Here is a 12,021-nt window from a genome sequence, read left to right as displayed (position 1 = left end):
AACATTTCGCGAAAATTTTCAGTAAAACAAAAGTTTGAGGTAATTTTTATTTTGGGTTTAATTAGGTCACGTGATATTTTTGGCCAATGATATTGCATACAAATTTTTTGAAAAGAAATTAGAAATTTTAAATCGAAAAATAATTGTTGTGTTAGAACCGCACAGGTCCAATTAACGTGTTTACAAAATATTTTTCAAAAATATTAATATTCATAAAAGTTATGAAACTTTTATTAAAAATTTATGAAATCTCCAAACCTAAAATTTTGTATTTTATTAGACGCGCATTGGCCTAACTAACATTTAAGATAAAATATTTCGCGAAAATTTTCAGTAAAACAAAAGTTTGAGGTAATTTTTATTTTGGGTTTAATTAGGTCACGTGATATTTTTGGCCAATGAGATTGCATACAATTTAAAAAAAAAAAAAATTTTAAATCGAAAAATAATTGTTGTGTTAGAACCGCACAGGTCCAATTACCGTGTTTACAAAATATTTTTCAAAAATATTAATATTCATAAAAGTTATAAAACTTTTATTAAAAATTTATGAAATCTCCAATCCTAAAATTTTGTATTTTATTAGACGCGCATTGGCCTAACTAACATTCAAAATAAAACATTTCGCGAAAATTTTCAGTAAAACAAAAGTTTGAGATAATTTTTATTTTGGTTTTCATTAGGTCACATGATATTTTTGGCCAATAATATTGCATATAAATTTTTTAAAAAAAAATAACAATTTTAAATCAAAAAATAATTGTTGTGTTAGAACCGCACAGGTCCAATTACCGTGTTTACAAAATATTTTTCAAAAATATTAATATTCATAAAAGTTATAAAACTTTTATTAAAAATTTATGAAATCTCCAATCCTAAAATTTTGTATTTTATTAGACGCGCATTGGCCTAACTAACATTCAAGATAAAATATTTCGCGAAAATTTTCAGTAAAACAAAAGTTTGAGGTAATTTTTATTTTGGGTTTAATTAGGTCACGTGATATTTTTGGCCAATGATATTGCATACAAATATTTTAAAAAAAAATTAAAAATTTTAAATCGAAAAATAATTGTTGTGTTAGAACCGCACAGGTCCAATTACCGTGCTTACAAAATATTTTTCGAAAATATTAATATTCATAAAAGTTATGAAACTTTTATTAAAAATTTATGAAATCTCAAAACCTAAAATTTTGTATTTTATTAGACGCGCATTGGCCTAACTAACATTCAAAATAAAACATTTTGCGAAAATTTTCAGTAAAACAAAAGTTTGAGATAATTTTTATTTTGGTTTTCATTAGGTCACATGATATTTTTGGCCAATAATATTGCATATAAATTTTTTAAAAAAAAATAACAATTTTAAAACGAAAAATAATTGTTGTGTTAGAACCGCACAGGTCCAATTACCGTGTTTACAAAATATTTTTCAAAAATATTAATATTCATAAAAGTTATAAAACTTTTATTAAAAATTTATGAAATCTCCAATCCTAAAATTTTGTATTTTATTAGACGCGCATTGGCCTAACTAACATTCAAGATAAAATATTTCGCGAAAATTTTCAGTAAAACAAAAGTTTGAGGTAATTTTTATTTTGGGTTTAATTAGGTCACGTGATATTTTTGGCCAATTATATTGCATACAAATTTTTTGAAAAAAAATAAAAAATTTTAAATCGAAAAATAATTGTTGTGTTAGAACCGCACAGGTCCAATTAACGTGTTTACAAAATATTTTTCAAAAATATTAATATTCATAAAAGTTATGAAACTTTTATTAAAAATTTATGAAATCTCCAAACCTAAAATTTTGTATTTTATTAGACGCGCATTGGCCTAACTAACATTTAAGATAAAATATTTCGCGAAAATTTTCAGTAAAACAAAAGTTTGAGGTAATTTTTATTTTGGGTTTAATTAGGTCACGTGATATTTTTGGCCAATGATATTGCATACAAATTTTTTGAAAAAAAATTTAAAATTTTAAATCGAAAAATAATTGTTGTGTTAGAACCGCACAGGTCCAATTACCGTGTTTACGAAATATTTTTCGAAAATATTAATATTCATAAAAGTTATGAAACTTTTATTAAAATTTTAAGAAATCTCAAAACCTAAAATTTTGTATTTTATTAGACGCGCATTGGCCTAACTAACATTCTAGATAAAACATTTCGCGAAAATTTTTAGTAAAACAAAAGTCTGAGGTAATTTTTATTTTGGGTTTAATTAGGTCACGTGATATTTTTGTCCAATGAGATTGCATACAATTTAAAAAAAAAAAAATAATTTTAAATCGAAAAATAATTGTTGTGTTAGAACCGCACAGGTCCAATTACCGTGTTTACAAAATATTTTTCGAAAATATTAATATTCATAAAAGTTATAAAACTTTTATTAAAAATTAATGAAATCTCAAAATCTGAAATTTTATATTTAATTAGGCGCGCATTGGCCTAACTAACATTCAAGATAAAACATTTCGCGAAAATTTTCAGTAAAACAAAAGTTTGAGGTAATTTTTATTTTGGTTTTCATTAGGTCACGTGATATTTTTGGCCAATGATATTGCATACAAATTTTTTGAAAAAAAATAAAAAATTTTAAATCGAAAAATAATTGTTGTGTTAGAACCGCACAGGTCCAATTACCGTGTTTACAAAAATTTTTTTTTAAATATTAATATTCATAAAAGTTATGAAACTTTTATTAAAAATTTATGAAATCTCAAAACCTAAAATTTTGTATTTTATTAGACGCGCATTGGCCTAACTAACATTCAAGATAAAACATTTCGCGAAAATTTTCAGTAAAACAAAAGTTTGAGGTAATTTTTATTTTGGGTTTAATTAGGTCACGTGATATTTTTGGCCAATGATATTGCATACAAATTTTTTGAAAAGAAATTAGAAATTTTAAATCGAAAAATAATTGTTGTGTTAGAACCGCACAGGTGCAATTACCGTGTTTACAAAATATTTTTCGAAAATATTAATATTCATAAAAGTTATGAAACTTTTATTAAAAATTTATGAAATCTCAAAACCTAAAATTTTGTATTTTATTAGACGCGCATTGGCCTAACTAACATTCAAGATAAAACATTTCGCGAAAATTTTCAGTAAAACAAAAGTTTGAGGTAATTTTTATTTTGGGTTTAATTAGGTCACGTGATATTTTTGGCCAATGATATTGCATACAAATTTTTTGAAAAGAAAATAAAAATTTTAAATCAAAAAATAATTGTTGTGTTAGAACCGCACAGGTCCAATTACCGTGTTTACGAAATATTTTTCGAAAATATTAATATTCATAAAAGTTATGAAACTTTTATTAAAATTTTAAGAAATCTCAAAACCTAAAATTTTGTATTTTATTAGACGCGCATTGGCCTAACTAACATTCTAGATAAAACATTTCGCGAAAATTTTTAGTAAAACAAAAGTCTGAGGTAATTTTTATTTTGGGTTTAATTAGGTCACGTGATATTTTTGTCCAATGAGATTGCATACAATTTAAAAAAAAAAAAAAAATTTTAAATCGAAAAATAATTGTTGTGTTAGAACCGCACAGGTCCAATTACCGTGTTTACAAAATATTTTTCGAAAATATTAATATTCATAAAAGTTATAAAACTTTTATTAAAAATTAATGAAATCTCAAAATCTGAAATTTTATATTTAATTAGGCGCGCATTGGCCTAACTAACATTCAAGATAAAACATTTCGCAAAAATTTTCAGTAAAACAAAAGTTTGAGGTAATTTTTATTTTGGTTTTCATTAGGTCACGTGATATTTTTGGCCAATGATATTGCATACAAATTTTTTGAAAAAAAATAAAAAATTTTAAATCGAAAAATAATTGTTGTGTTAGAACCGCACAGGTCCAATTACCGTGTTTACAAAAATTTTTTTTTAAATATTAATATTCATAAAAGTTATGAAACTTTTATTAAAAATTTATGAAATCTCAAAACCTAAAATTTTGTATTTTATTAGACGCGCATTGGCCTAACTAACATTCAAGATAAAACATTTCGCGAAAATTTTCAGTAAAACAAAAGTTTGAGGTAATTTTTATTTTGGGTTTAATTAGGTCACGTGATATTTTTGGCCAATGATATTGCATACAAATTTTTTGAAAAGAAATTAGAAATTTTAAATCGAAAAATAATTGTTGTGTTAGAACCGCACAGGTGCAATTACCGTGTTTACAAAATATTTTTCGAAAATATTAATATTCATAAAAGTTATGAAACTTTTATTAAAAATTTATGAAATCTCAAAACCTAAAATTTTGTATTTTATTAGACGCGCATTGGCCTAACTAACATTCAAGATAAAACATTTCGCAAAAATTTTCAGTAAAACAAAAGTTTGAGGTAATTTTTATTTTGGGTTTAATTAGGTCACGTGATATTTTTGGCCAATGATATTGCATACAAATTTTTTGAAAAAAAATAAAAAATTTTAAATCGAAAAATAATTGTTGTGTTAGAACCGCACAGGTCCAATTACCGTGTTTACAAAATATTTTGCGAAAATATTAATATTCATAAAAGTTATGAAACTTTTATTAAAAATTTATGAAATCTCAAAACCTAAAATTTTGTATTTTATTAGACGCGCATTGGCCTAACTAACATTCAAAATAAAACATTTCGCGAAAATTTTCAGTAAAACAAAAGTTTGAGGTAATTTTTATTTTGGGTTTAATTAGGTCACGTGATATTTTTGGCCAATGATATTGCATACAAATTTTTTTTTAAAAAATAAAAAATTTTAAATCGAAAAATAATTGTTGTGTTAGAACCGCACAGGTCCAATTACCGTGTTTACAAAATATTTTTCAAAAATATTAATATTCATAAAAGTTATGAAACTTTTATTAAAAATTTATGAAATCTCAAAACCTAAAATTTTGTATTTTATTAGACGCGCATTGGCCTAACTAACATTCAAGATAAAACATTTCGCGAAAATTTTCAGTAAAACAAAAGTTTGAGGTAATTTTTATTTTGAGTTTAATTAGGTCACGTGTTATTTCTGGCCGTGACATATTTTCTAAATTTTCGCGAAATGTCAAAACATAAAAAAAAACGTTTTATTAGTGACGCATTGACCTAACTAACATACAAGATATAAATTTTCAAAGAAATTTTAAATGAAACAGATGTTATTACATTTAAAAAAATCCAATTATTTTGTAAAAATACGGTTTTTAGAATTTGCTACGCGGCTATAGCCTTGTTGTTTTTAATTAATTCGACAAAAATTAAAAAAGAATATTATGAATTTAATTTTTGCAAAAACTAGTAAAGTAGACGATGACGCACAAATGTTTTCCTTTTTAGTTATATTTGCCATATTAAATTACTAATAAGATATTTGGTTGTACTATTTTTTTTATTTGTTGTATCACACTAACTATATACCATTATAGAATATAGAAAAAAGCATAATAAAAAATAAAGCAGAAAAAATGGTCTTCTTTTTTGTATGTTGTTTCATTTATTCTAAGATCCGTTTATTATAGTTTCTGTAAAAAAAAAAGCATCAGTTATTTAACGTTATACTTAAGCTCAGAATTTGTCAATATGCACATACAAAAATTTGCACCCCTCGTAAATTTGCTTATTGGTCCAGTGGGGTTGCTTTGAAATAGTAAAATTTGAAATTTGAAAAAAAATGCTTTGACTTTTTTTGCATACAATATCCAATATGGCCTATAGTATATAGGTTAATAGTCGCCTATACGAATTAACGTTTAAAAAACGATTCGCTAAAAATGAGGTCGCATTTTTAGAGCAATTATTAGGTTCAAGTCATAATCTTCGTTTTTTTTGTAACACTTGACGCGTTGCGTGGCATTTTTAAAATGTAACGTATTGTTAAACAATCGTTAATAATATTTTGCACGAAAAACGAGACATTTTTAATTCTTTTAAGGCTGTGTTATGCATTTAAAAAATTGCGCAACAACTGAACGATCTCGGGAGCGAAATTTACGCATTGCCAAAACATGGAAAGTTATTGTTATTAAATGCCCTATAGTAACATATATTTACGCAGGATTATGATGATGTAATTAAATTAGTGTGAAACCGGTGTAAGATAGATCGTAAAAATATACACGAGAGTTTTATCACTGCCTGAACCTTTTTTTGTTGATTCGCTATTTATAATATATTTGTAAAAAACGATTCGCTAATTTTAAAAAACGATTCGCTTTTAGCGAATAGCGACCCGTTATTTCGTTCCCTGAATATTATACAATTAATGTCGTTAATGTATTGGCTTATGTCGTTGCAACATAAATATAGTAAACTTACATTTATCTCTTCTTGGAGGTTTTTGAAGATGCAAAATCGTTTATTTTTAAATATTTTTTTGGTATTTTAAATTCTTCTCCCGTTAATATTTTGTCAATCAGTTTAACTTGATTTCCTTGGATTAAAATCTGCAAAACAAAAACTTTTCACTACATGAAGTCCTAGGTTAGATCCTTACTGATTCCAAATAATTGTTTGTTAAAAACGTAACTACAGGCAATATAATATGATCAATATTGTAACGAATCCGCCATATTGTTGTTTACGTAAATGTTGTTATCTATTTTTAGTCACGTGTTTAAAAAAATATATTTACATTTAAGAAAATATTTTGCTGTAAAAATTTATTAAAGTTACTTACTTGATATAATTGTTGATTTGGTTTGTTGCTTGGCAACAGAGTTAATGATGTGCTAGCCTGTGCAACTTTTCTGATTTTATCCATAAATTGTTGTGGTGAAATCAGAAAACTTTCCAAATTTTTAACCACTGTTACCTAGAATTGTATTTATTTAGTAAATTACTGAAGTTTTTTTTTTGTATATATCTTTATCCTCGACGTGGGAAAGTCGAATGCGCCACTTAAACATAGAGTAACATCAGTAACATCAGTTACTCCGACCCAGTCTCGAGTTGCCTGTGGCAGTTTGGGATATTATATAGATTATAATTGCCCGATAATTATGCAGCTAATAAAGTGTTGGCTTAGCAGGAGTTCATACCGTTTATAGCGCCTTACTCAAGGGCATTACAGCATGAGATCAGTGGGGATTGAACCCACGACCTCATGCGTGGTGTAGCAAGTGTTCTTACCACTACACCACGCTGCCAAGTTATATTTGCCATTATATATTTTTTTTCATACATAAAATTAAATTGATTTTGAATAATCTGAACTTACATATCTAATTTTTTTTTATATAATTTTTTTGAATTCCACATTTTTAGAATAAACTTACTTTTTTATTGCCTGTTCTTGTCATGGTAGATATACTAATACTTGGTGGCAAACCTTTCTTTATAATCGGTTTATTTATTCCTGAAAACTTGAGTTGGTGATGTAGCTGCATTTTATCAAAGAATCTAAAAATTAAAAAAGTATTGTTACTAAACATTGAAATTAAAACTTTTTTTCACTAACAATATTTTTACCTTTGTTTAGGAAAATGACTTAATTGACTGCATAATTTTTTAAAGTTATTATCTTAATTTTTTTTACATTTTAAAGATTTCGTCCCAAGGTAGTATGGTAACATCTACATTTCCTTTACCCATAACAACTTGGTGTAATAAGGGGTCAAGATGAACCCTATTTCCTTCTATTAGATTGTTGTCCCTTACATAGTTGGTGACACTTTTACGAACCTCTTGTGGGGTTAAAGTACTTCCCTGAGACAAAAAAAGGTTTGTCGAAAAATGATAAAATGAGCATGTGCAAAAATATGACTAAAAATTGCTGCTCTCTAACTAAACAGGCACGAAGACATGTTTTTAATACTAATTTAAAATGTCAGGCTTATTTTGCCCTATTTTTTGTATATATCTTTATCCTCGATGTGAAAAGGTCGAATGCACGACTTAAACTTAAAGTAACATTAACTACTCCGACCCAGTCTTAGGTTGCATTTAACAGTTTGGGATATTATATAAATTATAATTACCAGGCAATTCTGCTTCTGATTAAGTGCTGGCTCAGCAGGAGTTCATACCATACAAAGTGCCTTACTCAAGGGAGCTACAGCAAGAGAGCAGTGGGGATTGAACCCACGACTTCATGGTAGTGTAGCAAGTGTTCTTACCATTACATCATGCTTTAAAAGTCACATAGAATAAATAGCAAAACATAAATTAAATAACACATAACCAAATATAATTTAACGAATATTGAATTTTTAATTAATTAGAAAAAACTTAAGTTTACCTTTGAATAACCAAGTAACGTAAATAGTGGAAAAGTATTAGCATTAACTCCATATAACGTTGATATTTCAGGAGCTTCGTAATGTTTTTGTGTCAAAACTCCAAACGAACTTTCGGTGTTTGGTTCTTGGTTAGAATCATTTATTGCTTCCAACTTTAATGGTTTGAAATATTGTAGGCTGACAACAAAAAAAAAATATTTACATAGAAATATATTTAAATTTTAGAAATAAAATTACAGAAAGTTTTTTTTTAAAAAACATTTTTAATGAGTTATCAACACATAATAGGCCTATTAAAATGATTTTTAATTTTAAAGATTTTTTTGAAATTTTTCACTTACTCTTCATGGGAGCGATCAACAAACACAATACTATCGCTTCCAACATTCAACTCTTCAACTTTTATTAATCCTGAACTCTCAACGTGTTTCAAATATCTAAAATTACTTTTTATTAGAAGTGGTTATTATTATTACGCGGTTGCAAATATATATAAAACAACATTTAAAGTAAATTACTTTTAACTATAACGCATAAATTATTTTTGATAACATTATTTTAATATTAGTTTTAGTTGATATATATACAATATTAGGTCATTAACTGTTTCTTTTTTTAAATTATAAATTCTTACTTGCTAAGTTTTTTGTAACTTGTTTTTTTAATTTCTAAATTATCAGTTGGTGGACAACACGGTAAAACATAGAGTCTAAAAAAATTGTTACATTAATATGGTGATCATAACGTTTAAAATAAAATACATGCAAAACTAAAATAAAAAATTTAAGAGTTTAAATATTTTAGAAATTTATTTATTTTGTTTTAATTTTACAATAAATTATATATATTAAACTCACCTATAGAAAGTACTTGATAAGATTGGCAAATCTGCATCTTTTAATTTTTTTTTCAAAGCGGTCATAAAACATGTATGTAACAAATTATCCATATTTTCAACAATGTTTTCTTGTGTTTGAACTGTATCAGTTACTTCCACTTCAGATAACTTTAAATCTTCAGCTAATTCAGTAGAATTTATATTTGTTAATGTTAATTTTTCAGACAAATCGTTTTCAATTGTAGATGAAGTTTCTTCAATTTTTAAATTCATATCTTCATTTTCTATATTCTGTGATTGTTCATCTGATTCATTTGTCAATATAGAATCTTCAATATTTATATTTTCTGTTGGACTATTTTCTTCAGTTTTATCGACAGGTTGTGATGTAATAATGGGTGGTTGTGTCTTGCTGCCTAGCAACCATAATTGATCTCCAAATACATGTAAGATCTGGACAGCTTTTCCACGTCTTTCTATACAAAAAAATAAAAAGAACAGTTTTTAAAAGTATATATACACAAGAATTTTAAATAACCAATTTTATAAACTTTATTTGGCATACTTTTATCTATAGTAATAAAAGCATACTATATACATTTAACCTATTTAAAAGAGGATCAATAAAAAAGTCATTGCAGGATAATACTATTAAGAAATTAATTACTAGTTTTATAAATTTAGTTAAACAATATTACCTTTACAAGTTAGAATATCTGTTGATGACATTAGCGAAACACCGACAGCTAGTTGAGTTAAATTTCCCTCAGCACAAACTCCAACTATTTGACCTTTTTCAAAATTTGGTAATTCACCAGTTTCTGGAATAACTATTCCTGGCAGCATCAAATCTTAAATATGTTAAAATAAATGTTTTATTGAAGCTGTGTTTTTCAAGCAATCAAAAAAAACAGACTTTTTTACACAATTCTAAGTCAGGGTAGACGACACATAACTTAAACAGTAAGTATCAATTTTAATAAACATTTTCAACATTATTAAAATTTTTTTTTTTTTTCTAAATAAAATTACCAAATCAACTAACATTTTTATGTTTATTAAATATAATGAAATTACCTGCTCCATTGGCAAGCTTAGATATAACAGGTTGATGAGTTGTTAGACTTGGGACAAGACCATAATATTTCCATAAAAAATAGACAGTTGGGTACAACTTTTTGTTAACTTCAAATAGTAAAGGTTGTTTAGATACAGAGTAAACTAAAACACTCTCCCCACTAAAGATTAAATTAAATTTTAATAGAAATAAAAATTAAACAATAACTGAAAATTTTTATTTTATTTGATTTTTATTAATATTATTATTAAGTGTTTTTTAGCATGCTAATATATCAAATTTTAAATTCAAACAAAATATAAGAATTCTGTGAAAATCATTTGTAACTAAGCAATATAATAAATGCCTTATATTCACCCATAAGTATAAAGTTTGTGAACATTAATTTCTTCTTTGTTTGGTATAACCACATTCATTGGATCTTCAAAATTGTAATTTTTAAAAGTTTGTTCGATTTCATTCCGCAGTCTTTTTCTGTCAGATCCACGAATTGCAGAATTAGATTTTGTCCGGTAAGGTTTCACAAACATTTTAACCAAAGGTTAACTTGCAATTAAAAAAAATTTAATCTGAAGTATAATAATATTCAAAATATTAAGGTACAACCATTTTATATTTCGTAACTTATTTAGATCATATACTTAAAACTTTTTAATTAAAATATTTATTTTCTTTTAAACATAAAAGATCTACACACCACTTTTTTATAACAAAAAAATACACCAAAATAAATGATCCATTTAAATAAAAAAGTATCTGTTACTGTTACAATATTACACTTGATTAAGTAACAATTGTGGTCAGTTTAAAATAATAAATAGCAGTGTTAACAGGTTTAACAACTATTTATTCTTAATTAACTTTATGACCTCTTCTATTCCATGCCTTTAACAACACATTAGAATAATACAAAGCCAAAGCATGCAACAACATGGAAATAAAAATAATAGCAGATACGGAACACTCTAATGCACATTTAAGAAAGTTTTGTTTCGAAACTCTGTAAAGTTGAACACAAATTGGAAAATGAATATAAAACCCCCATAACTGAGATGGGATAGTTAACAATGTGGTCCCATATGAAAACATAGTCAAAAAACTAATTTTACTAGATTGTATCGATAAATAACCAAGTATTGAAAACAATGATGTCCCTAAATACATATATTCCCAATTTTGAAACGAAAATCCAGACATTGAAGAAATGTTTATAAATTCCATTGCAATGCCGAGATGGAAAATAACTAATAAATAGGTAATTCCAGTAACACATATAGTGGTCTTCAACTTGGATTTAAATTGAGCACTTTTGACATATTGTCCAGCAACTTTTTCTCTATACACGTGGTCAGATCCAGTATTTGACATTTTTGTGTATTACAACTTAATAATATATTTATAATCTTACGTCTGAAAATTATCGAATCACGAAAACGTATAAGCTTATAACATAATACAAATAATATAATGTATATCCAAATAACTAAATAGCTATGATATAAGTTAAAAGAGTATTGGAATAGGATTATTAAAACTGCTTACGTTGTACGTATTCCTTTTTTGTAATTTATCTACTATTCGAATGGCAATAGTTATATTTAATACACGTTGTAGTTAAGGCCTTTCTTACCTTATTTAATCGGCCTAATATATATATTTATATGCCTATATGATTGCCTTACTTATCTTAAAATTTATAACTTAAATCATTTTAACTTACCGTAATACTTTCTGCACTTTGTAAACATAAACTACATCAAAAAAAATTCAATAGAAATCTTATACGTGTTAATGACGTTTTTGCTGAGTATTACTACGGTTTTGGGTATCTCCCAAATGCGT

General features: G+C 25.9%; 2 protein-coding genes across 2 annotated transcripts; both read right to left on the bottom strand.

Annotated features, from left to right (window-relative positions):
- Positions 1-5,406: 5,406 nt before the first annotated feature.
- LOC145745304 (eukaryotic translation initiation factor 2D-like) lies at positions 5,407-10,744 on the bottom strand. Its single transcript, XM_082563341.1, has 12 exons — positions 10,537-10,744; positions 10,179-10,339; positions 9,800-9,952; positions 9,121-9,577; positions 8,898-8,972; positions 8,605-8,700; positions 8,263-8,440; positions 7,561-7,730; positions 7,301-7,424; positions 6,703-6,837; positions 6,342-6,469; positions 5,407-5,548 (listed from the first exon to the last, which is right to left on the bottom strand). The coding sequence occupies exons 1-11, from the start codon at positions 10,707-10,709 to the stop codon at positions 6,344-6,346; spliced, it is 1,848 nt and encodes a 615-aa protein (XP_082419467.1). The 5' UTR covers positions 10,710-10,744; the 3' UTR covers positions 5,407-5,548; positions 6,342-6,343.
- Positions 10,745-10,748: 4 nt separating this feature from the next.
- LOC145745305 (protein jagunal homolog 1-like) lies at positions 10,749-11,592 on the bottom strand. The gene has a single exon (XM_082563343.1). It carries the CDS (start codon positions 11,545-11,547, stop codon positions 11,032-11,034), a length of 516 nt encoding a protein of 171 aa, XP_082419469.1. The 5' UTR covers positions 11,548-11,592; the 3' UTR covers positions 10,749-11,031.
- Between the last annotated feature and the right edge of the window lie 429 nt (positions 11,593-12,021).

The sequence above is a fragment of the Corella eumyota genome, chromosome 3, assembly GCF_963082875.1.
Source record: "Corella eumyota chromosome 3, kaCorEumy4.1, whole genome shotgun sequence".
Lineage (NCBI taxonomy): Eukaryota > Metazoa > Chordata > Ascidiacea > Phlebobranchia > Corellidae > Corella > Corella eumyota.
Note: the sequence above shows the minus strand (reverse complement) of the source record. Positions and strands in the feature narration are given on the sequence as shown.